Consider the following 25,352-nt stretch of genomic DNA (forward strand, 5'->3'; position numbering starts at 1 on the left):
GGATCCTCAGGAATTCTGCACTTAGGAAACATGGGGCAGGAGCCTAGAGGACCACAGAGTCCTTACTTCCAAAAGAAGGAAAGCCCACCTCTCAGGCTCACAATAGAAGGGATTGCTTACCTTCTGCTGAGGCCAGTGTGGCTGGAGTATAGTTCATTCTCTTTCAGTATTTCGGGACTGGCCTTGAGTATCACCAGAATTTTTCTTAGCCATGAGTTCTGGCAAATAAAACTCAAAATGGAGGAGGAACTCGGCTGGCATTGCACAGAGTATAGCTCTTTGTGAGGTTAACTGACCACAGAGTCTAGCACTGCCCGGGCCAGGCAGCAGGCAGGGGCTGTGGCCAAGGGAAGCCAGCAGCCCCTGGGCCAGCAGACAGCCACTTCTCAATGGCGGCTGATTATTGCCATGTGGCCATACAGACCCAGGGTTGCCAGATCTGAATTTTTTCAGAAGCCAGTAATACAGATTTTTATGAGCCATCTCCTGGTTTTGATGTTGGCAGTGAATTCCATTTTCTAAAACTTGCAGGTATGACACAACATGCTTCTGAGGTGGTTGCAGCTGTGGGCTCCTGCTGCTTGTTTCTGGGCTCCGTGTTTAGTATTCAGTGAGCCTCTGCCTAAGAAGGTAGTCCAGGGGCTCCTGGGTGGCTCTGTCGGTTAAGCGACTGATTCTTGGTTTTGCCACAGGCCGTGATCTCAGGGTCGTGAGATTGAGCCTGATGTGTAGGGCTCCATGCTTAGCACGAAGTCTGCTTGAGATTCTGTCCCTCTGCTCCTCTTCCCACTCCTACGCTTGTTCTCTCTCTCTAAAATGAATAAATAAAACCTGTTTTCAAAAAAGAAGGTAGTCCCATCACTGTTTGTAAAATCTAGTATGGAATGCTTTCTCCTTTCTCTGCCTCTCCCCCCACCCCCACATCATAGGAGTTTTTCTGGAAATACAAGCACTGGGCTTTCTCAGTACACTTGAAATTTCAAAAAGTGCAGTGCCCTCCCTCGGCCATGTTGGTATTTTGGAAGACTCCCTCAGTGAAGTCCATTTTTTACAATTAAAATGGGATTCTGGAGTTTTCTCCCAGCATGGAAACTGCTCATATTAAGTAGCCCCAAAGCACATAGGATATCATTGAAATCATGGGCCACATGGTCTGTGGGCAATCATAGAGTAGACAAACCAGTAATTTGGTTAATATCAGCAGCCTTGCCAAGTTGCCCATGGGGAAATTTACTAATTTTTAGTTCTCAGATATTTTAGAAATGTTATATGGATGGAGATTCTTTTCTTGCCTGGAGGCAAGCACACACGTTGCTTAAAAGGTAACCGGGCATTTATGGGAAGAAAAGCATGTCAGAAGCACAATCACATTGCTTGGGGACTGTTTCACAGGGATGAGACTGTATCTTAGAAGAAATGATTAAAAAGAGACCAGGGAGACTGACAGCAAGTGGTACCCAAATGCAGTAATTAATGACTGAATTCCTCAGGGGTCCTACTCTGTGTCCTTAGAGTGTAATAGTCACCATTGTGCCATAATCCATTTGAGAAAAATATGTTATCCGATGGAATCCTTTTTATAAAGATTTTATTTATTTGACAGAGAGAGAGATCACAAGTAGGTAGTGAGGCAAACAGAGGGGCGGGGTGGGGGGGGGAAGCAGGCTCCCTACTGAGCAGAGAGCTGGTTGTGGGGCTCGATCCCAGGACCCTGGGATCTGACCTGAGCTGAAGGCAGAGGCTTAACCCACTGAGCCACCCTGGCACCCTATCTGAGGGAATCTTTCCAGGATTTGTCTAGTATCCTGTTCAGTGCTCAGAATAGCAGGTGTTGCCTCTTCTACTTTGTGTGACTGTCCAACCTGAGTTAGAGAATAGAAATGCCTTTGGGGGGCACCTGGGTGGCTCAGTTGGTTAAGCGTCTGAATCTTGATTTCAGCTCAGGTCATGATCTCAGGGTGATGGGATCGAGCCCCGGATCAGGCTCCATGCTCAGCACAGCATCTGCTTGAACTTCTCCCTCTCCTGCCCATCCCTGCACTCTAATGTCTCTCTCTCTCTCAAATAAATCTTTTTTTCTTTTAAAAAAATAAATGTCTTTGTAATGAATATTGTTAAACATTTAGAGGGAAAGTGTGTGTACTTGGAGATCAGGGGAACTTCTTCATATCTCTGAATTTCTATCATCTGGGTTTTTTTTTTTTTTTAAGATTTTACTTATTTATTTGACAGAGAGACACAGTGAGAGAGGGAACACAAGCAGGGGAGTGGCAGAGGGAGGGGGAGAATCAGGCTTCCTGCAGATCAGGGAGCGTGATGGCAGGGCCCGATCCCAGGACCTGGGATCATGACCTGAGCCGAAGGCAGACACCTAACGACTGAGCCACACGGGCGCCCCTCTATCATCTGGTATTTTAGAACTATACCTTACAGCACACTTGTGTCCCTGAAGATGAAACATAAAATCTAAATTCATTTCATCTATGCAGCCTTGTCTCTAGTAAATTCTGTTTTCTGGGAACAACACAAATAGGAAACTGAGGACTCTAGTTTAATTGTCCCAGCTTTAGGGAATGAAGGAGATGATACAATGACACTGGAAAATAATCATCCCTGTGTACTGATTGTAAAATCTAGGTGCGATGTTTCTGCTGTCCAGGCCTGCCCAGCTCCCACAGCTCCAGAAAGAAATGAACAAGACCACAGGAGAGCTAGTTGTGTCGAATTTATTTATATGGGGAATGAAATACTTCTTGATTTAAGAATAGATCGTTAAAACAAGGGGAGGACATGTCTAACACATACATTTTCTGTTACGAGTTTTTTCTTGCTGATTCCTCTGGGCACCATCGCTGGCAGGCTCCACATTGCTGCATTTTTAATTCAGTGAAACATGAAAAGATCCGGTTCTAAAATGGAATGCTTCACACTTTTAATAGTTCTTTATTTCTCTCCCTTTTATTTTTTCTTTTAGTCCTTGAAGAAAGTAACTGCTCAGACCCCGGGGGTCCAGTTAATGGGTACCAGAAGGTAACAGGAGGCCCTGGGCTTATCAACGGGCGCTATGCCAAAGTTGGCACAGTTGTGTCCTTCTTTTGTAATAACTCATACGTTCTTAGCGGCAATGAGAAGAGAACTTGCCAGCAGGATGGAGAGTGGTCGGGGAAACAGCCCATCTGCATAAAAGGTAATGAATGAGTATGTGTGACATAGATGGAGTTGTTGGACCTCTTGGAAGCTCCCTACCTGTGTGTGAGCCCCTGAAAAAGATACCATTCCCTCTTAGGTTCTCACTGGCACCGTCTATGACTCTAGGTGGAAAGCCATCCCTGAAAACATATGCTTCTCTTTTGGACCTCCGGAATACCTACTTCTCCTAGTCACAGCTTCTCGCTGTGATCAAGAAGAGTTAGAAAATTATCAGAGCAGTTTAGAAAAGATGACAGGGCTGGGTTTTATCTATGTAAACCCAAGGTCAAAATCGAGGCCATCAGTGGGGTCCAATATAGCTACATTTATCTACTCTCTATGAAATAGGAAGTTGGCACAGGAAATAAAAGAACAAAACAGGCACAATATCCCTGCTAGCCTGTGTGGCGGGAGGTTTAAGATGTTAACATAAAGAAAAACATCTTACTAAGATGGCAAGACCTCCAGCATTCAAGGCAGAGTTAGAGGAAATGAATGAGCAGTGTGTGTTGAGAGAAAGGGATGATCACTGTTGCTTGAAATAGCGACAGTTGTATGCGGCCTGTGGGGGCCAAGCCAATCTGGGAGGCGGGGAAGCGTTCACAAGAGGTGCAGAGCAGCTGGGACTATGTTCCTGTCACAGAAGACAAAGGAAAACAAAAGGTAGAGGCAGAAGTGAAAGGACCATGGTAAACTCAAAGTAGGGCCAACAGAGATTCTGGGAAGTAGATTGTAAAGGTTGGTTTGGGACCAGAAAACATGGAACGTTGTATAGAGAACCTTCAAACTTACCCCTTTGGTGGTGGGGATGCATAGTTTCTTTCTGAACCGGGTCAACAGCCCCTGTATTTTGGGGGCAGGTCACAATTATCTGGCTGTTTCCTAGGAAGAAAAGCATGTCCTTGGCCTAGATTACCCAGATAATTGCCTTAATCCTCCACTTTCCCTTCTGGGTGTTTGTCAACAACCCAAGTCATGGGAAAAGAAATGAAAGAGGAAGGTTTGTGAAAGGAATAAATCACTTTAGACTTTAGCCAGAAGCGACCTTCCTCCTCACCAACACAGACTCCGATTCTTGATTTCATTAAGTATGGAAACGGTGTTTCATATGTCCTTGGAGATTTTTGTCAACTCTTCTCTTACAAATTAATAACAACCAAAGTTCTCTAGTTTGCTAATTAGATGAATGTTGGCCGCTTGATTGGGAAAGTGAAGAAAGAGACACTTCAGCAAAATTAAGCCTGGGCTTTGAGGTGCCCTCAAGTGATCATTAGGAGCCTCGATTTCAGAGGAAGGAACTAGAGGAATCAGCTACCCAAGACTACCCAAGATGACGCTGCCATCTGGTCTTCAATGAGAGCCTTGTAGTTCCCTGTGTTGGGCTCTATTTTAGAACCTTCATTTTCGATCGTGACTCCACCTTCCATCAAGTTCACCGATGCCATTTGTGGGAACAGATAGTCCCAATCTAATGACAGCCAAGGTTTCACCTCACCCGGGTGGAGTGGCTTTTCAGAAGTGCGTCCCCCATGGCCGTTGTTCAGAGGGGGTTGTCCATTTCGATGAAAGGCAGTGAGCTCTTTTGCTAGGGAGCTTTCCACACCCACTGGCATACCTCCCCTCTGAGACCTCTGGGGGTGTCCAGAAAGGGCGGTCAGGGATGAATCTGAACCGAATAAACGTGAGCAGTTAATATGGCAAAAGCTGATGCCCTCTTGTCTCCTTCATTCTAGCCTGCCGAGAACCAAAGATCTCAGACCTGGTGAGACGCAGAGTTCTTCCCATGCAGGTTCAATCAAGGTGAGGTCGAAACACCTGGGCTCTGGCTCCAGGCAAACGCCTCGAGTGTGTCGCCTCCCACCCCTCTTCCCCCACTTGTGTTTGGCCAAAGACAGTCCGGGGTTTCTTAGGGACACTCAGTGCTGCCTGCTCATGAAAGAATAGGGCCTGTTAGAGGGAGGCTGATGAGCCAGCTGCCTTTGGCCAAGAGGTAGCAACTGCTGGAACATGGACACGGTTCACAGGATCGTGGGAAAGTAGGTGGCTGGTGGGACTTGAGACTTGATGATCCTTGAGGAACTGGGTTTTAACACTTGAGTCTTCCTGAAATTGCTCTGTGTTGACTAGGGCAGCTTCTAGGGAGATGGCCTTCCTGCCCCGTGCAATCAGCTATGGCTCAGGAAGATGTTGGTGGTAATCAACCAGATGAGGCAGGTCGCTGGTCCCCAGGAACCAGAGACAAATGACCACCCCTGATGAGGGAGGAGAGCCCTCAGATATGCCTGCCCAGACTTCCTCCTGGGAAGACAGAGGTGGGGACCATTGTGGGGGCAGAGAATTGGCCCAGTTCTATGTCTTCTCTCCTCATTTTGTAGAAGAAACTATTCTCACCTCATCTCCTACTACTCTCTTCCTCACCCTCTACTCTGGCCCCGCAGGTGGCCCAACTTGTCCCTCCCCTTCCCCCAACAACGCTGCTTCAGAGCCTTGGCTCTTCTGTCCAGACCCCACTTCTGCTGCATGTCCAGGAGGTTTAAAGCCTCGCTCTGTCTGCTCCCTGCTTGGTGTCTACCTGGCAGAGAGACCTTTTCTGACCATCCTTTGGAAAACAAGAACCACCCCCAAATGTTGTAGTACCGGTTAATGTTTTCTCCTTTTACACTTCATATAAAAAACAAAGTCATCATCAACCTCAGAGAACTGATCAATAAAAGGAAGAAAAGTAATCTTACCTGATGCTGACTGCAGAGCTGTCTTCTGGGCTCTCATATTTGGTGAGCCTTAGGTCTCAGATTCGCTCTCAGCCCTACCTTTCTTCTTACCTACGGGTTTTTGTTGTTGTTCAATTTCTATCTCTACCTAACCTCACCAAAATAAATGTGTAAAAGTTATAAGTGCAGGAACGTTTTCTGTTTTGTTCATTTTTCTGTTTTGTTCATGTTTAAGTTCTGGGGCCAAGAGCAATGCTTGCTGCAGTGGAGTCACCCCCCCCCCCTGCCAAAACACAACCACCCCAAACAGTGAATGAATGAATGAACGAATGAATGGATTTGACAAATAATGGCTCAAGACCGGGTTTGGGCTCTCTGTATTTTGTATTCTTTGGCAAGTTCCTGATCTTGCTAAGCCTTTAGTCTCCTCTTTTGAAAACTCAGGGCAATCCCCATAACGCCCATCTCTGGGGATTGCTGTAGGGATTAGATGCGGCAGGCGGAGCGAGCTAGCATTTACCGCATGTTCGCTACATGCCCCGTTCCTCCTCTGAGTGCTTTGCAACTGTTTGTTCGTTTAATCTTTCCTGCAACCTCTGAGGTAGGTATTACTATTATTGCCATTTCCTGGTAGGGTTTCTTACCAATTTTAGTACAGATGGGTAAAGTGGGGCTTGGAGAAATTCATTAACTCACCCAAATCACATTGCGGACTGTAGATCCAGGATGCGAATCCGGATCTTCATAGTGTTCAGGGTCTTAGGCACTAAGCTGCTGCCCAACCCAATGGAAAGGCTTCAGCAGAACACTCGCACAAGTGAACAGCTGTGAGTAACAGCTTTTGCTTTCAGGAATGGTCACAATGAATCCCAGTGATTAGAACCGACCCCAGCCAAGTGACCTGAAATACTCCTAAAGCAGGATATTCATCAATCTCTTACCTTTCCCTTGGATATTTCCTTCTATCTCTGTTCTTCCCATTTCAGGCAGGGCATTTCCTTGGGAACAGTGACAGTGGAATACAAATTCCGTCTTTTCCTGATCTTTACAATTTACCTGGAGCTGGACTCCTCACTAAGTGGGATGAACCTGTTCTTTCCGACAACACATCTTGTAGAGGAGCCCCTGAACTACTAAAAGACCACTGCACTTTGCATTTAAAAAAATTTTTTTTAATTTATTTAAAAAATAAATTTAGTAACAGTAACAGTATTCATTGTTTTTTGCACCACACCCAGTGCTCCATGCAATCCGTGCCCTCTCTAATACCCACCATCTGGTTCCCCCAGCCTCCCACCCCCCGCCCCTTCAAAACCCTCAGACTGTTTTTCAGAGTCCATAGTCTCTCATGGTTCACCTCCCCTTCCAATTTCCCTCAACTCCCTTTTCCTCTCCATTTCCCCTTGTCCTCCAGGCTATTTGTTATGCTCCACAAATAAGTGAAACCATATGATAATTGACTCTCTCTGCTTGACTGATTTCACTCAGCATAATCTCTTCCAGTCCCGTCCATGTTGATACAAAAGTTGGGTATTCATCCTTTCCGATGGAGGCATAATACTCCATAGTGTATATGGACTACATCTTCCTTATCCATTCGTCCGTTGAAGGGCATCTTGGTTCTTTCCACAGTTTGGCGACCATGGCCATTGCTGCTATAAACATTGGGGCACAGATGGCCCTTCTTTTCACTACATCTGTATCTTTGGGGTAGATACCCAGTAGTGCAATTGCAGGGTCATAGGGAAGCTCTATTTTTAATTTCTTGAGGAATCTCCACACTATTCTCCAAAGGGGCATTTTTAAAGCAATTGTAATGGGAGGCTAGGTGATAAGATGCCAGGTGGCTCACGTGGATGAAAAAGCAAGCCTATAACTTGGTTTTAAGGATCTTTCTGGAAGACAGACTGCTGGAATATGGATATACCTATCTCTAGCAGCCTGGTCACCCAAGGACCACAAAAGGCAGTGTCATCTTTCAACAGATGGACCAAAAGATGAGCTAGCTGGTTTGCCAGTTCGGAAGCTCCTTGAACCGCAGACCTTGTTATAAACAAGCTAAAGATTCATTGAATGAAATCAAAGTGGATGGAACGTTTGCTCTGAGGGAAGCACTGAACAGACTCATCAAATAGATTTCTTACGATGGCATCAGACGGCACAGTAGAGACACCAGGTTGTGAATCCTAATTGTTAAGTGCTGCCTTGAGGACCATCTTAGCTTCCTGTGTGCCCATCTCTAGTCCCGCTTCCCCCTCCGGGCTTCCTTTCCCCATTCATTACACAGAGATCAACACACTGTTTCCTAGAGGAATTCTAACTTCTCAGTGGTCGTTAGGCGCTGATATAAAATGAACGCAGGCTGTCCAAGGGGTGTATGTCTCCCCCAAGAATCCCGGAGGGGTCTCTGGGGGCTTCAGCTTTCAGGGCTCATTTGAAAGGCCTTTTCACATTTACACACAATGCTCTGAATTTCTGCCAATCAGCGTGCTCTGAGAAAGCCCTACTCTCTGAGGTGTACTAATTACAGACACTGATTGCTAAATCAAGCTACTGTATCCACACAGTTTAGTTCAAGTCAATTCGTGATATTGCTCCATTATGATAATGTCTGGAGAAAAAAAGACTCCCGGCTTCAGATGAATTTCCTTTCCTGTTTAAATCACAGTTAATTTTTCTCTGTACGCCTGTATCGCCTACCCTGGAACAGCAGCTCTTATGCCGGATAGTATTCCCTGGTTAAAATCCTAGACAGCTGGAGGCGTGCCAGAAATGGAAATAGAGGCACGGAATGAAGGTGGAGGGGTGCGAGAGAATTTACTTGGTGGTAGAGGGGAAGTGTGTGTGTACATACGCCTAAGAGAGAGAGAGAGAAAGATGACCAGGACGGGGAGTGGGGGGTGGGGGCAGGAGGTACAGAGATCCACAGAGGAGAGATAGCCATATTTTTTTCTGCCATTATTAGATGTCTGCCAGGGCTTGGCACGTACACAACAGGGCCATGGTGACTGACTCTTGCCCTCTCTCTCTGGGCCCTGGGTCCCCATGTAGGCAGACGCCTTTACACCAGCTCTACTCAGCATCCTTCAGCAAGCAGAAACTGCAGGGTGCCCCCACCAAGAAGCCCGCCCTTCCCTTTGGAGACCTGCCACCCGGGTTCCAGCATCTGCACACCCAGCTCCAGTACGAGTGCATCTCGCCTTTCTACCGCCGCCTGGGCAGCAGCCGCAGGACGTGCCTGAAGACCGGGAAGTGGAGCGGGCGAGCCCCATCCTGTGTCCCCAGTGAGTCAGGGCTCCTCCCGGGACAGGGGCTGGGGTGCTGTCTGTCCTAAGCTTCCTCGGCCAGTGGGCCTCCAGCTAATTCCGTAGCTTGGTTATGTCTGATAGTCCACAGCTGGACCTTCCTTCCCTTGGCACAGACTTCTAACTGTGGAGAAACTGACTCTTTAGGTCTTTGATGAATTTTTTTGGAGGGGCCATACTTCCTTGTGGATCGTTATTTTTTATTTATTTTTTTAAAAGATTTTAGGTATTTATTTGAGAGAGAGAGAGAGCCCCCATGCAGGGGAGTGGCAGAGAGAGAGAACCATAATGAAGCCCCAAGTGGGGGAAGGGTGAATGACATCAGAAGACTTCTACTTAGACGGTCTTGGATACCCTGTCTGAGCCTGTGCTCATGCTTAGCATCCCATGGTACTCAGTAGGCAGTTATTGATTAGGCGATGCGGTGTTGAGTATCCATATGATTATGGTGATAATGACTAAAGTAATACGTGGAGGACTCTGGAAAAGGGTCTTGCACATACCAAGTTCTACCTTCCCTACCCGCTTTGTCAAAAGACAGCAGTATGGCTTAATTCTTTGTGGTCAAGTTTATCATGATAGGCATCATATTTTGAGTCTGTTTGCATAGATCCTCATCCAGTCTCCACAAAAACCCTATGAGACATATGCGGTGATTAGATCCATTTTGCAGGCAAGAAGACTGAGGCTTTAAGAGATCTGGCAATTTGCCCAAGGTCCTATTGATAGGAAGAGCCTAGGATCCCAAGCCTTCCATCTTAACTTCAGACTTTATAGCCAACCATGTCAAGGTGGCTGATGACTACACAGTGGTCACGACACCCGTGGACCCACCTTTCCAGATCTGTGTTCTCTGGGTTGCGCAACACATTCCCCTTTGCATGGAAAGGTCTGAGGTTATCTTACTGAGCTGGTGTTTCTTCACAGTCTGTGGGAAAACAGAGAACGTCACTGCTTCCAAGATCCCAGGACTGCGCTGGCCGTGGCAGGCGGCCATCTACAGGAGGGCCAGCGGGGTACACGGTGGCAGCCTGCACAAGGACACGTGGTTCCTGGTCTGCAGCGGCGCCCTGGTGAATGAGCGCACCGTGGTGGTGGCTGCCCACTGCGTAACCGACCTGGGGAAGGTCACCATGATCAAGACAGCAGACCTCAAAGTTGTCCTAGGGAAATTCTACCGGGATGATGACCGAGATGAGAAGACCATCCAGAACTTACGGGTAAGAGAGGGCTATAACCTGGAAACCAGGTGTTGGCTCAGCAAACTCCGGGGGGTAGGGGTAGGGGTATCAGTGGTGGGGGTGGGGGCAGTGGCTGCATCCATCCTGATGCCTTAGCACATTAGCACCCAGCCCAGAGCCTGGCAGGGAGCAGGCGCCCAGTATTTCACATACATACTAGAAAGGCACATCTAGAAAGACTACAGAGTCTTTTTTTCCTTTCATTTTCAAAATAAGATTTTATCATATATCACTGTGATCATCAAAAGTTAATCTCCTATTCTGTTTAGGGCATTGTACAAGGTAGGCTTCGAGGACTTAGAAAGGCTTTACCCAAGATACTGCTAAGTAATCTTTAATATTCCTCTGTCTTCTCTGCCTATCTCCCTCCCCCTCTCTCTTCCGTCCACCTACGCACCCTGCTCTCTCTCTGTCCACCCATCTGTCCATCTCTCTGCTCATTGTTGAGCTCCCACAGAATGCCAATCACAGGAATGGATACAAAACTGAGTAAGGCATGGAAAAAGGCACGGTCTTTGCCCTGAAGAGTCCACAGGCCAGTGAAGAGACAGACCAGCATATTGTGATTAGTTTGACACAAAAGAAGCCCCGAGGAAATGTACCCAAATATACTTGAAGTAATAGAACCTGCACATAAAAATGTTAGACTATATCATACATGTGAGCTCCTAGAGGCCCCCATCAAAGACAATGATCAGCAAGGGTTGGGACAATCAGCAAAGACTGTGGAAAAGTCTTGTGGAACATTCTGGGTGTAGCTTTGTTTACCTGGAGCCAGAGGTTGCAATCTGGTAGTCTTTTGGGGGCTTGTGTTTGCATAATGCTAGCACACATTTTTTTTTAACCAGTTATTTGCCAACATTTAAAAATCAGAAGGTTCAGATGAAGATCTGGAATCTCTCTTTTTTTTTTTTTTTAAAGATTTTATTTATTTATTTGACAGAGAGATCACAGGTAGGTAGAGAGGCTGGCAGAGAGAGAGAGAGGGAAGCAGGCTTCCTGCTGAGCAGAGAGCCTGATGTGGGACTCGATCCCAGGACTCTGAGATCATGACCTGAGCCGAAGGCAGCGGCTTAACCCACTGAGCCACCCAGGCGCCCCTGGAATCTCTTTTTTGAGAAAGTCAGAAAGTTGGCCACTTCTTGGCTTGGCAGTGGCCAGTGGAGCCCAGTGGCCACTACCCACTTCGGAAGGGGGAGGCACCCCTGTTCTCGGCAGCCCCGTCTGTCACCCCACTTAGTTAACACCACCTACCAGGCGGCAGTGGGCATTTCACTCCACAACCCCCCAAATAAAGCCTGAAGAAAAGTCTCTCCAAATCTTTGTAGCTGTCTCCAAGACACTTTGTCCTGATAATTTAGCCCCGGGGCTTGCCTCTTATTCCCTGTGTGGTGGAGGGCTCACCACTGTCGTCCATCTCTTGCATTTGTAGATTTCCGCAGTCATTCTGCATCCCAACTACGACCCCATCTTGCTGGATACGGACATCGCCATCCTGAAGCTCCTGGACAAGGCTCGCGTCAGCACCCGCGTCCAGCCCATTTGCCTGGCGGCACCACGGGACCTAAGTGCCTCCTTCCAGGAGACCCGCATCACCGTGGCCGGCTGGAATGTGCTAGCCGACGCAAGAAGCCCCGGCTTCAAGAACGACACGCTGCGCTCAGGGGGGGTCAGGGTCGTGGACCCTCTGCTGTGTGAGGAGCAGCACGAGGAACACGGCATCCCTGTGAGTGTCACGGACAACATGTTCTGTGCCACCCGGGATCCCACCGCCCCCTCTGATATCTGCACAGCAGAGACGGGAGGCATCGCCGCCGTGGCCTTCCCCGGACGGGCGTCCCCCGAGCCACGCTGGCATCTGGTGGGGCTAGTCAGCTGGAGCTATGACAGGGACTGCGGCCACAGCCTGTACACGGCCTTCAGCAAGGTCCTGCCTTTTAAAGACTGGATCGAGAGAAACATGAAGTGAGCCTCGGGCCCGGGGAGACACTGTTCGAGCGTCTGTCCCATCCAGACGTGTGTGGCACGAGGCCATGTGGGCCTGAAGCTTGACTCTGCCCGTGAACTTGGCTGAGCCAGGGCTTCTGACTTCAGGATTGAAACTCAGTGGAGAGGGAGCAGAGCTCACCTTCTGGGAGACCACTGCGACCTTGGTTGCTGAGACCATTCGGAAGACAGCAGGGCTGCTAGCAAGCACTGAGTTTCCTCCAAAGAGACTATGCAAATAGCAAAGCAGTGGTCCCCACTCCACCAGCCCCGTGGCCTTGCTAGCACATTCCAGCCGGCCACGGTGATGCGGGTCTCCTGGAAGGAGGCACTTAGGTCCCGTGGTGCCGCCAGGCAAATGGGCCTTCCCTTCCGTGGTGTCAAGGTCATGGCCAGCTCTGGTCGAGAGGCGTGGCCAAGAAGTCTGAGATTCAGGAGGTCTCTTCCAAGACTGATCACATTCCAAGGAGCCGCCTGTGGGACCGCCCAGGACACCAGAGCTCGGGTGCGGCCTTGGCTTCTGTGTACATTGCTGCAGTAAAGCGTGGTCGTTCTGTCAATCCCCTGTATATATTTTAATAAAATGAGGGTTGGCTTCTGACCTACAGAACAAACGGGCTGTTGTTCTGATTCGTACATGCTGCTTCTCAGGGCAGTGGCTTGGTGACAGCCCTTTAGAATAGATCAAGTTGTCGTTTCCAAACAGTGCGTATGGCAAAACTGATGCCGTCTTTTTCATACCAGCCCCTGATTGTGCTGGGTTATGGGCTGGAGGAGGAATGACAAGGGAGACCATCAGATGAGGCACAAACAGAGGAAAATACCAAGGATTCGATGATTGCCAGTGTCCCCTCCGGTTCTCATGTTCTCAATCTAGCACACAACTCAGCTTTGAACCTCTATCTTGATGACATGTCTTCACGGCCTCTGAATCGTCATCTCCTCCCTACTCACACTAGATTGAGATATGCCAAGAAATGGAAGCTTCCCTGGTTTCTGTAACTGATGGGATTTTCCTTTCCAGCCCCATCTGGCTCCCCCTGGATGGTGGAGGGAAAAAAATGAATTCAAATCCAGACCCCGAAGCGATCTGTTCAGGAACATTCACTTTGGGGGTCAGGGGGGCAGGGGGGGGAAACTCACTCTTTTATCCTTTCTTCTCTGCTCTCTTGGCCGGTCTCCTGCCCCCCAGATGGTGCTGGGGAGGCTGGGGGACTTCAAGCACGGGAACACAATAGGATTCCCAAGGGCCTGCTGGCTTCTTGGGCGTGTGTGGTGGGTCTTTCCGATTCCTGGCCATTCTGCTGACACTGACCATGGGCACTGTGGCTGCAACCACTGACACTTGCACTGTGTTTTCTCCGCTTCCCTGGAGCCCAGCAGTCCTCCCTCTGGTGTGGCTCCTCCTCACCCCTGGCTGACACTGGCACTCCTGAGAAGTGGGGGTGACTCCCTTGGACCCTGGTTTGCATCTCACTGCCCCAGTGAGAGCCTTCTCTGGCAGCCACCCAGCCAGACTCTCGGTGACCTCCCTGTCCTCCCTCTGGGGCTTTGCGGGAACATCTCGGTCTTATCTGCCCTTCATGAGGGCTGAGAGCCCAGGGCTGGGACAAGGAACCCTGGAAGACATTCACCTCCTATACGGCCAAGCAGGAATGCTACTGCTTCTCAGCATCTTAGAGAACATTTTGACATCTTGGTCTTTAACCCCAACACAGGAGGTTAGGACACATTTGTCTTCCAACCTGCCTTGCCATCTCTGTGTCTTTACTTAGTCCCCAGAGGCAGGAGACAGTTTCTGGTACTTTATGTTTCTATCAGGCTTTCTTGGGGCTTTCCATAGTCTGTACCCACCTCCTGTCTCATGGCTTAATCTTAGAGCAATGTACTAGTTACTGACTTCTGAGTAACAAACATCTAATGCTCGTGGGTTAGAACAGGCAGTATTTATTTTCTCCCAGATTCAGTGGACCAGGAATTAGGGAGCTGAGGTTGGTATGGGGTTTTAGTCATCTGAGACCCTAACTGGGGCTGGAGTATTGGGTTCAACAAATACTGGGTTTGACTAGATTGCTCAAAGGTTTTTTCCTTCTTTTCTCTAAGCCTAGAAAACTTGGATCTTGAGAAGCATAGCAGAAGTTGGAGCAAAAAGATCTGAATTAAGATTTTTTATTTTTTTTTAAGGATTTTATTTATTTTGAGAAAGAGAGAGAGAGAGAACAAGCAGGGGGATGGGCAGAGGCAGAGGGAGAAGCAGACTCCCTGCTGAGCTGGGAGTCCTAACAAGCAGGGGGATGGGCAGAGGCAGAGGGAGAAGCAGACTCCCTGCTGAGCTGGGAGCCCTATGCAGGACTCGATCCTAGGAATCTCAGATAATGACCTGAGCCAAAGGCAGATGCTTAACCCACTGAGCCACCCAGGTGCTCCTAAATTTCTGCTTTTCAATTCCCTTTCTGAATGACCTTGGGTGAGTGACCTAACATCACTACCTCATTTTCACCAACTGTTAGGCTGACATAATAAAACCTGTTTTTTGTGATAACTGGGATGATCCAGTGAGGTGTCACATAAAGCGCTGAGCAGGGCATGTGGCTTAGAGCTGGTGCCTATGATTCCTGGATCCCCTACCTGGACCATCAATTCCCAACCATATACAGCTGTGGGCGGTGGTGAGCAAGTCTGTGGGAGGCTGTTGCCTTTGCATGTGGTGTTGAAACTAAGTCAATAGTGCCAGAAAGCTATGGATGGGAAGTTGACAAAGCAAGGACAAGCTGAGACCATGTGTCCCCTTGCTGTCCCCCATCTCAACGACCTTCAAGAGAAGCTGGCACCCCTTGCACGTAGCTGTACACACACCTGCTTCAGGACACTTGGAGAAGACGGAAGAGGATTTCCAGCACGTGCTAGAAGAGCTGCGGGCCTGGGTGCTGTCCCTCCCCAGCAAGGCAAGCTGGGGGATCAGTGACAATGTATACAAACTGTCCCAGTTACTCGAATGCTACCACCTTTCAGAGCGTGGGAGGTAGCTGCTCCACTCCCCTCTTCAAATATCACGTAAGTTTCTCTGGTTCCAGCCCTCGCTGCAATCACACAAGGAAGGGAATTCTGCAGAGTTCCAGCTTCCCCTAAGTTGACCTAGAACAAAAGCCATCGCAAGTCGTGGAATATGCCTGCCAGGCAAATGTCTGTCAACTCAGAATGCATCTGGGGGGAGCCTGAAAGGACTCCTGATTCATCCAGAATAGTTTGGTTCTAATTCCTTTTACAGTTGTTCTATTGTCTTTTACGCACACGCAGCCTCCAACATGGAATGTTCTATTGGCGAGGCCTTGAGGAGCTGGCCTGGTACTTGCAGCTAGGCTGTGGTGCTCTTCTGTTGAAGGTCACTGATTTCACAAAATGCTAATAGCCGTCAAGATCATCTGTGATTGTGATGATCAAGACACCAACAAGACCACATCATCTTGTCTACGGACAGACAAAAGGAAGGTCACCATACCAACTCCCGAAATACCAAGTATTCCCTTCAGTTAATATGTATGACCACTGCTTCTGCCAATTACAGTTTTAGCCTTGATCTGGTCTTCCTTCCTTTTGGATAAGGTTTATTGTTGTAGCCATTCCAGAATTGTGTCCGCTTACTGATAGGACCCAATTGAGAACAAAACCCTACTTCCTTGAAACATTCCCCAAATCACCTAAGAGAAGCTCAAATCCTACACATTCCTTCTGACACTATTCTGGTGATACACCCCAGAGATCCCCGTGATATCTACATTCTCTTATATGTCAAAAAGTAGTTAAGTCTGACTTGCTAACTGTTGGTGTGCTGCTGGCGATCTTCTGCTGGAGATCGTTGAAAAAAAAAAAAAAAGGTATATACTCACATATATACTTCTACGTATAAAAGAAGGAGTCTTGCCTAAATCCTATAGATCTTAAATTTTGTATATCATATGATGACATTTATATGATACATCAAATGGAAGTAAAGTCTGTATGACTTGGGCAAGACTCTTACCTTCCTTAGGAGCAGCCAGGCTTACACATCAAGTGAACTGACTGGTCGGTACACACTGTATCCTCTCACATAAACTCCCACGGGGACTGAGACCAAGGGGCAATCCACGCTGGCCAGCATTTCCAGTTACCCTGTCTTTCACAGGGTTCTCAGTCCCTCAGCTGAGTCTTTGGAGTGGTGGATGGGAAGGAAGTAGGATGTTCTAAGTACAGAAAAAACTTGGCAAGTACATAAGTTTAAGCATGGAGAGGGATGGCCTGGAGAAGGGCCAATTATTTCCCAACACGAGCCCTTTATTACAAAGAAGGGTGAGGTTGGCCAGCCAAGGCAAGGGCAGTCAAGGTGAAGTCCATTGGTGGTGGATCTCAAATGCTAATGCTTAATAATTGGGCTTCTTATTGCCCATTGGCAAATATCAAGCTCACGGTCCTATCTCCAGGAGGGAAAGGGTAGAAGTGGAATCCTAGAAAGTCCCATCTGGCTGGATGTACGGACAGAGGCAGCGGTTAGAAGACGCAGCCTGAGGTCTAATTCCAGTTCTGACAAGTTGCACGCTATGACCTTGAGCGTGATGCTCCATCTGTCTCCTGCAGTTGCCTCGTCTGTAAAGGGGAGCGACAAGATGTGAGGATGATGCGTCCGTGAATGCAGCATGTAAGATAGTGTCCGACCCATTGCACTCTGTCGACCTTGGCCGATGTTACGGTCGTCGTTATGGTGTTCTTCACGAGCAGGAGATTGGAGATCTAGGAACCCGTCCGGAAAAAAAAAAAAGTACAAGGGTTCGAGAGGAGAAGAGAAGTCTTAGAATCCCAGCATGTGGAGATAAGTTGGATAATCTTTGGAGTGGGGTTGATCGCAGGAAAGGGTAGGCAAAGATAAACCGGGTCGTGGGTTAGAGGAACCGAAAAGGTTGAGAACAAGGGCGGATGGGACTGTGTAAGTGGGAGGTATCTGGATACATTTCCGAGACAAAATGCTGGAGCTTATGGTGTTTTTTTTTTTTTTTACTTTTCCCATCTGCATGTGAGTATGTGTGTGTGTTGGGACAGAGTGGGACAGAGGGGCTGGATTTATTAAAAGGGAGCGGGCTCCACTGGATGGGTAGGAATCTTTACGGTTCTTTGGGATTTCAGAATTTTCAGGTTGTCAAATTCATCACCTACTCTAAACTTCATGGGACTTCCCCATTTACATCCTATCTCAGAATTTTAGTCGATAAAATCTCTTCCAACCTGAATTCAATAAAAAATTGGAAGTTCATTGATTTTCCACCTGCCTGTCATTCGTTCAAACGCAAAAATTAGTAGAGCCCTTACTATGGGTGAAGGACTGAGATGCTAAAGGCAGACAAAACAGGCTCAGTGTTTGCCCTCAGTCGTGTGTCCCCAGAAATGAGAAATCATGGTAAGGACTAGGAAGGAGAATACGGGGTGTCGTAAGACCATAGGGCAAGGGGGTGCTGATCTAATCTGGAGGGTGGGGTCAAAACTTGCCTCCCTGGGTTAACTACCAGTTGGGGGCGGGCATAGAGAAGAGCATTTCAGATAGGGAGAAGAGCATGTGCAGAGGTGTTGTGAAGCAGGCTTCCTGGCAGGTTTGAGGCAATTCTAGAAACCAGGAAGCCTGCAGATCAGAAAGCCTGAGGAGGGGGATGGTACAGTGTGAAGCTGGAGGTGGAGTCCCCTGGTCCCTGGCCACCTGGAGGACTTGGGGGACGAGGCGAGTGGGCACGGCCAGGATGCCCCATGTGTGTCAAACCCTGTGAATTCCTACATGTGCACTAGCAATTATTAGTGAGGTCATCAACCCGTCAAGTGTAGCCTTTGGCTTTGACTTGGGGTTTTTCCACTGCACTTCTAACCTGGAGAGGAAGACCTTGAGTGTCACTGCTCTGACACAATCACATATTGTTCTAATAGAGAATGATCGTAAATGGAGGGGAGATCACAGACGGCTGACGGCCGATGCAGGACACAAAGAAGGGAGACACTTCGATTTGGGATTTATCTCCCGCCTGCCTTGTATTTTTCTCCTTCTTTAGCATCCTGTGAAAATTTTGAGTGAAATAGTTTGGATCCCTAGGGCTTGGGGAAGTTTATCTTTTCAGGGCTGTTGGAAAGACGAGAACATTTTGGAGTGGTTTGGTAGCAATTTGTGGTTTCTCTTTGCTTTTCTTGGCAGGAGAGCTTGCTCTCCCTGGCAGGCTCTGCCCGGATGTGGCGAGGAGGCCCCACATTTTAAGAAGACGGTCTCAATGGCTGAGTTTTTTAGGGCTCACTTCCCATTTGTATTCCGATTCGCTGAGTGTTTATGCAGATGCTTGTGGACTGGGTCTGAGGGAGAGTGTTGTCAACAAAGAAAAAAAAAGTAGTAGATAAAATTAGGGAATGACTTTCTTAGGTGAAGAATAATATTAGAAATTGAAATCTCAGAGGAAAAAAAACCCCACAGTGTTCTGTTCCTGAATTTATGGTTTCTAGGAAAAGGTAATTCCAGATCAAAAAGAAAGAAAGGACATCATTACTCCGCATTTGCAAAGAACAGTGTGTGTTACGCAGAAAACAACTCCACGTGCTAAGAAATGAAACCTCCAAATGAATTGGGCGGCTTCTAATGTACCCATCTTATGCAAAGGCATAATTCAGACTTCGATTTAAAAAAAAAAAGATCTCTGAATCTATAATCTCAATTTAGAAGTAATTTCCTAGTTGCTGTCTCTCATTCTATTAGTAAGGAAAATAGCTTTATAAGAAAGATACTTTTGGGATTTGTTACAAAGCCTCTCTCAGAATAATCATGCAATTTCATATAGATGTGAATGGAGAAAATAGAACGAATCCCATCACTGGATTTTCTGAGGTCACGGGAGCCGGACTTGGGTCCTTGATTGAGCCCTTTAGCCAAACCATTGTGCATTTCACCACGGTGAGCTGGTGTCAAGCAGAGAAATCACCCGAAAATAAGCAGTTTTCTCTCCACCCTTTGCGCAGCAGAAAGATGTCACTACGGAATACTGTAAAATATCCCAGCAAGGAACAAAAGGAAAGATGCGTAACTGGCATTCTTAGCCATGATTAGAAGCAACTGGGGGGTGGAAATGAAAACACAGGAATCATGCTCAGAAGGTACTTCCACTGTATATAGGAGCAAGCTACTAAAAATGAGACAGGCACTCTAATTTAGATTTTTATGGTTTTCACGGTGGGCGTAAAGAATTTGCGCCAACACTGACATTTAACCTCCAGCCATGTTGTACTAGGAGATGCTGAAGTACTGCAATGATATACCAAGAACTCACAGTTCATTCCTCTCCATTGTCTCCTTTCCCCTTTCATCCCTACTGTGAACACAGAATGAAGTCACGCTCCTCCCATGAGAATCCATCAGGAAATAAGTGTAGCTAACAATCGTTGCCGTCTTCCCGAGCTCTCTACTTAATGAGATGGTTTCTGCCTCAAGAATGGATTATATTTAGACCAAATTCTCAGTCTGAATTGAGATTTCTATGAAGTAACATCTCTTTCTCATCAGCGTAAAGAGCGAGTAAAAATAGAACTCCCTCCTCTTGGGCTAATGTGTGTTAATGAGAAAAGAGTGAATGAACTCAACGTGTGTTCGTACTGCTCCAACACCGGGGAGATGAGTGATTTCCTTTCTTCTCTCCTCAATGACCACAGTGGGACAAACATAACCACAGGCAGGCTCATCTGTCTCTGTGCTGTGTCCCTGGATAGGGTCGCCGCTATCAACCACCTTTGAGTGAGGAGAGCAGCGGACAGTACCTATTGCCGTGTGCCAGGAACAGTGCGGGGTGCTTTCTGGAAAGTTACCTCCCTGGGTTCTCCTCCAAGCCCGGTGGTGGGGGAAGGGTTCATCTCCACCCCATTTCTGGAGGATCAAGTGATTTACTCAACGTCATTCAAGATAGCAAGAGAAATGATGAATTCAACTTCAAGCTCACTGCTCCAAACATAGACAAGTGGTTTCCAGGTCAATCTAATTCTGAAGGCTACACTCTAGCTTCTGCTGTGACCTTCTCAGCATTTTCTTTTAGAGAGAGAGAGAGAGAGAGAGAGAGACAGCAAGTGGGGGAGGGGCAGAAGGAGGAGAGTAAGTATCTTAAACAGGTTCCAAGTTCAGTGCAAAGCCTGACACCGGGCTCAATTTCATGACCCTGAGATGGTGGCCTACACCGACCCATGAAGACTGAAACACGTAACGGACTGAGCCACTCAGGTGCCCCCTCCTCAGCATTCTTAATACACGGATCTAGGGCATTCTCTGCCAAGGGAAAGTTCTCCTCCTACCCGTTGGTTACCTCTCTAAGCCCCCTTCTCTTTCCAACATCTTTTCATGTTCAATTTCATGTCAGGCTTCTCTAGTCTCTCTAATGCTGTTGAGAATACTATCATTCCTCTAAAATAGGAATATTATACGATAATTTTCATTCATCCTAAAAATAGCTCACAAATTTGAAAAGTCAGCATACCCACATTAATTATCTGGATGAAAGGGCCCCTGGTATACCCTCTGTGTTATGTATATAATATATATATACATATATATATATATATATATATATATATTTTTTTTTTTTTTTTTTTTTTTTTTAAACTTAACCTAACCTTTGGGGCACCTGGGTGGCTCAGTCTGATTCTTGATTTCCCTGAGTCTTGGTTTCGGCTCAAGTTGTGGTCTCGGGGTCATGATACTAAGCCTGGTGTTGGGCTCTGTCCTGAACATAAAGCCTGCTTAGGATTCTCACCCGTTCCCTCTCCCTTCTCCTCTGCCCCTTCTCTGCTACATTCTCTCTCTCTTTAAAATAAATAAATAAAATCTTAAAAAAAAAAAAAGTCCTTAACCTAAAGGTGTCTAGTCTTGTAGTCTTAATTAACAGGCCAATGCTTTATTTTTTATTTATTTTTGAAAAAGATTTATTTGAGAGAGAGTGGGGGGCAGGGGAGGGGCAGAAGGAGAGGGAGCGGGACAAGCAAACTTCCCACAGAGCCCGGAGCCCTGAGTCCTACATGACACGGAGCTCCACCCCAGCACCCTGAGATCATGACCTGAGCTGACGTCAGAGGCTTAACTGACTGCCATCCAGCTGCCCCAATTATTAGGCCAGAGTTTTAAAGGACAGATCCAGACGTGCAGCTTAGGAAATTGAGGAAAGCATGGGGCAGACAGTGTGTTCCTTCAGTGTGTGACATCTGCTTTACAGATACAGTCATTGCTGCTGCAAAAATGGCTTCTATTCTACAGATGAGGGAGTTCAGTCTCCAAAGGCTGAGGTGGCCCACTTGGTGCCATGCGGGGAGGAGCTGGGCTTTAACCCAGGCCTGCCCAACGAAGCACCCACACGTGCTTTACCAGAACAACTGCGTGGTACCCAAGAAGGCAAATTGGTTCGCTGGGTGGTTGTGACGTTGCAAAGAGCCCTAGCAGTGGACGGCTCAGCTAAGGAGATGGTGATGGGTGGTTTTTTCATTCCTGAGTTCTAGGGAACATCAATAATCTTTAAGAGCATGTCTGATGAAATGGTCATTGCATTCAGGGAACAAAAGTCGAATTTAGATTTCTCAGGCATTACTAAATGGCCATCCCTTTTGGAGGGGGCAACCCCCCCTGGGTTACTTGGCTGCTATTTTTCTCTCTAGGTCACTTTCTTCTGATAAACTTTGAACATTGGAACATTTCTCCTCTGTTGTCATCATGAGAGGGAATGGGCTTATTTAGAGCCTTTTATGGGAAAATGGTGTAGGACTTTTTTCTCTTTTTTTTCTCTATTAAGAGCATCCCCTACCCCTCACCCTACACTGAGATGCAGTAACCAATCTCAAGCAATATGAAAGAGAACCAAGACGGGAAATGCATCCCTTGGAGAACCTAATAGAAGAAGGGGGAGCCTTTATCCCTCCTTTGGTGCAACTAAGCTCCAATAACGATGTAATGACTGCAGAAGAATGTTGAAAATTGTGGAAGTTAGGACGGGAAGCTTTGAGGCCATCTGGGGACTTTTTAAGCCAAAGGTAGCTGAGTCTTCTCCACTGGAAGGTCCCCTGAGTTGGGAGGTCCCTGCATGTCAAGGGGGCAGCCTGTCCCAATAACGATGACACTGTTATTACCACAAATAGCACTGCAGAGAGATTAAAAGCAAGGTTCTGCAGGAAGATTCCCTAAACTCACCTCCCTGCTCTCCCCAGCTTCAGCCATTGGTCCTGGGGATCCATCTTCCAACTTCCTCCATCCTGCTGTGCTCCCCCCAGAGGCTAGGCTTCAAGGACTGCGCCTGGAGATGCTTCAGTGTGCTTTCCAGCTTCCACCTTTGGCCGATAGGATAGGGGGACCCAGAGGGGAAGGAAGAACAGGAGGGAAGGGGGATCAAGTCAGTTATTCCCAGGTCCCCTTCCAGCAGGTGGCTGTGGCAGCAAAGGTGCTGTCCTGCATTCGGCACTCCACTTTAGGTTCCAGTCACCTTCAGGATGAAGGCAGATAATAGTGCTCTACTGTTACCAGTCCAGGGGATCTGCGCTATCCCTTGGAGTTTCCTGACAGCCTTCTCGTATCCTTCTACGTAGTCCCTTTATTACACTCTACTTAATTTGAATATGCTACCTTATTCTGGCTAATACCTTGACTGATATGACCACTCAATATCTATGTAACATTGGGCATACTCCTCAAACTCTGTTGCTCTCAGTCTTTTCCTCTGTAAAAGGGGGTTAATAATAATATCTTCTGTAGGGGGTCATTTAAAGGGTGAAATGAGGTTATACATAGTATGGCGCTTTGAAGATACAGCAAGGACTCAGTAAGTGGGTAGGGTAATACCACGAATACTGTGCAGTTCCTAGACACTACCTTGATTCAACCGTGGTAAGTCACTTCTCATAGCTTGGGTTAGACCTTAGGTAACCAATCGATAAGGCAAAAAGAAGCAAAATCCCTTATGGTAAAAATTAACTTTACAAGTCTTTCAGTCACCTATCAGAGTAGGGTACAGTGTATTTTGTGTGTGTTCGTGTGTGTGTGTTCATGTGTATGTGTGTGTGTGTGTTCAGCTCTGCAGAGTAGTTCTTATTCAAGTCATATTTGAGAACCCTTGAGCTAGATCTGAGAAAGAAAAATTTTTGTGCAAACCTCAGAGCATCCTATGCCTTCTGCTTTAGTTGTAACCATAGAGTCCCTAGAGGAGACAGAGAAGCTAGAAAATTCAAAAAGTTCCTGCTAGCTTGTAGGGTTGAGCTTTTTCTGTTCTATTAAGTCTCTATCAACTTCATGCTGCTGGCTAGGAGACTTGAAAGAGAACCATGATGGCTTCTCAACAGACTTGTTGTGAGGACAGAGGAATCTACGGGATCAGATTTCAGGTGGCTTAGCAGAGGCTAGGTTTCAAGGGAGCTCTGCAGTACGCTGTGCACACCGCTGCTCCCATGTGTGAAGGCTGACCCTTTCCTGAGCACCCAAGATGCGCCAAGCTTAGTGGTAAGCATTTGCCACATATTATCCCATTTACTCCCACAGCAATCCTGAGGGGGTATTATTACGTTCTCCAGCTTTTAGGTGGAGAAGCTAAGTACCCAAAGTGTTCAGCCTAAGGTACCTGAGTCTAACATGGGTTCAGGGCAGTATTTAATGTGAGTCCACTGGACCCAGAGTTGAGTTCTCATCTTATCTGTGGTAGAGTGGCTCACTCTCAGTGTTCCCTGTGTGCAGAACCCAAGAAGAGAGCTGTGTTTGCCGGGATAGATTTTTAAATTCCCTGTATGTGAAGAGAGGAGGGTTCCCTTGTATCATGTCTTCCTTGGTTTTGTCTTTCCAAAGGCTAAAACACCAATTACCTCCAACTGCTTCTGGGCGCCATATTGTTGAACCATCTCTAGTCCAACAGCTATGGTAGTTGATCACCTGGGGAAGTTTTTTTTTTTTTTTTTTAAATACGAGTTAAGGCCCCACTGCAGGCTGATGGGGCCCAAATCTCAGTTGGCCTAAGTGTGGTTATGTTCTAAAGGGCTCTCTCAGTGCTTTCTTATGGGCGGCCAGTGTTGGAAACCATGGCTCTAGTTTGCTTTAAAAAAATGAAGACCTGATAGGAATGTTGGTAAGGGCTCTCCAGAGTGAGGAAAGAGTGTTTGTTCCTCCTAGCTAATGGTTATTATCCAGAATTATCTGTGCCATGTTCCACATGATTTAATAGGCCTTGTCTCCAAGAGCATCTGAAGGCAATTGTGCCTCCAGTGTAGAATGCGATGGCAGGGTTCCCAAACATGGTCACGTATAGAGAAGTTGGAACCACTTTTCCCATGGAATTTGGCCATGCTTGCTTATTCAGGTGCATTCTCTTAGGTCCTTAACACCGAAAACCCACGAGAGTGGGTTTTCAAGTTTATTTTTATTGAGGTATAATTGACCCATAACACTGTTTAAGGTGTGCAACTTGTTAATTTGATACATTTGTATATTGCAAAATGATTACCACCTAGGATTAGCTCACACCTCTATCGTGTCACATGATTATCATTTCTTTTTTTGTGGTGAAATCTTAGCAACTTTGAATTTATAATACAGTCCTGTTGTCTATCATCACTTTGCTGTGCTTTAGATCTCTTGGTTATTTATCTACTGGTTGCAAGTTTGTACCTTAAATAACATCTTCCAGATTCCCTCACCCATTAGCCCCTGGTAACCATTATTCTACTCTGTTTTTATGAGTTCTGCTTTTTTTAATTAAAAAAAAATTTAAAGACTTTATTTATTTGTCAGAGAGAGAGTGAAGTGGAAGGGGGATTGCTGGGCAGCAGGCCAAGGGGGAAGTAGATTCCCGGCTGAGCAGGGAGCATGATATGGGGCTGGATCCCAGGATCCTGGGATCATGACCTGAGCTGAAGGCAGCCGC

The 25,352-nt window shown here is 47.0% G+C and overlaps 1 protein-coding gene across 3 annotated transcripts in view; it reads left to right on the top strand.

The window, feature by feature from the left end:
* Positions 1 to 13,039, top strand: part of PAMR1 (peptidase domain containing associated with muscle regeneration 1) — a 151,059-nt gene extending 138,020 nt beyond the window's left edge. For all 3 annotated transcript variants that reach the window (XM_059405696.1, XM_059405687.1, XM_059405682.1), the window contains 5 exons: positions 2,975 to 3,187; positions 4,923 to 4,989; positions 8,952 to 9,184; positions 10,133 to 10,425; positions 11,879 to 13,039. In XM_059405696.1, coding sequence (XP_059261679.1) covers positions 2,975 to 3,187; positions 4,923 to 4,989; positions 8,952 to 9,184; positions 10,133 to 10,425; positions 11,879 to 12,415 — 1,343 coding nt within the window. In that variant the 3' untranslated portion in view covers positions 12,416 to 13,039. The remainder of the gene's footprint in view (positions 1 to 2,974; positions 3,188 to 4,922; positions 4,990 to 8,951; positions 9,185 to 10,132; positions 10,426 to 11,878) is intronic.
* The last annotated feature ends 12,313 nt before the right edge of the window (positions 13,040 to 25,352 follow it).

This window comes from Mustela nigripes, chromosome 1 (genome assembly GCF_022355385.1).
Source record: "Mustela nigripes isolate SB6536 chromosome 1, MUSNIG.SB6536, whole genome shotgun sequence".
In the NCBI taxonomy this organism is placed as follows: Eukaryota; Metazoa; Chordata; class Mammalia; order Carnivora; family Mustelidae; genus Mustela; species Mustela nigripes.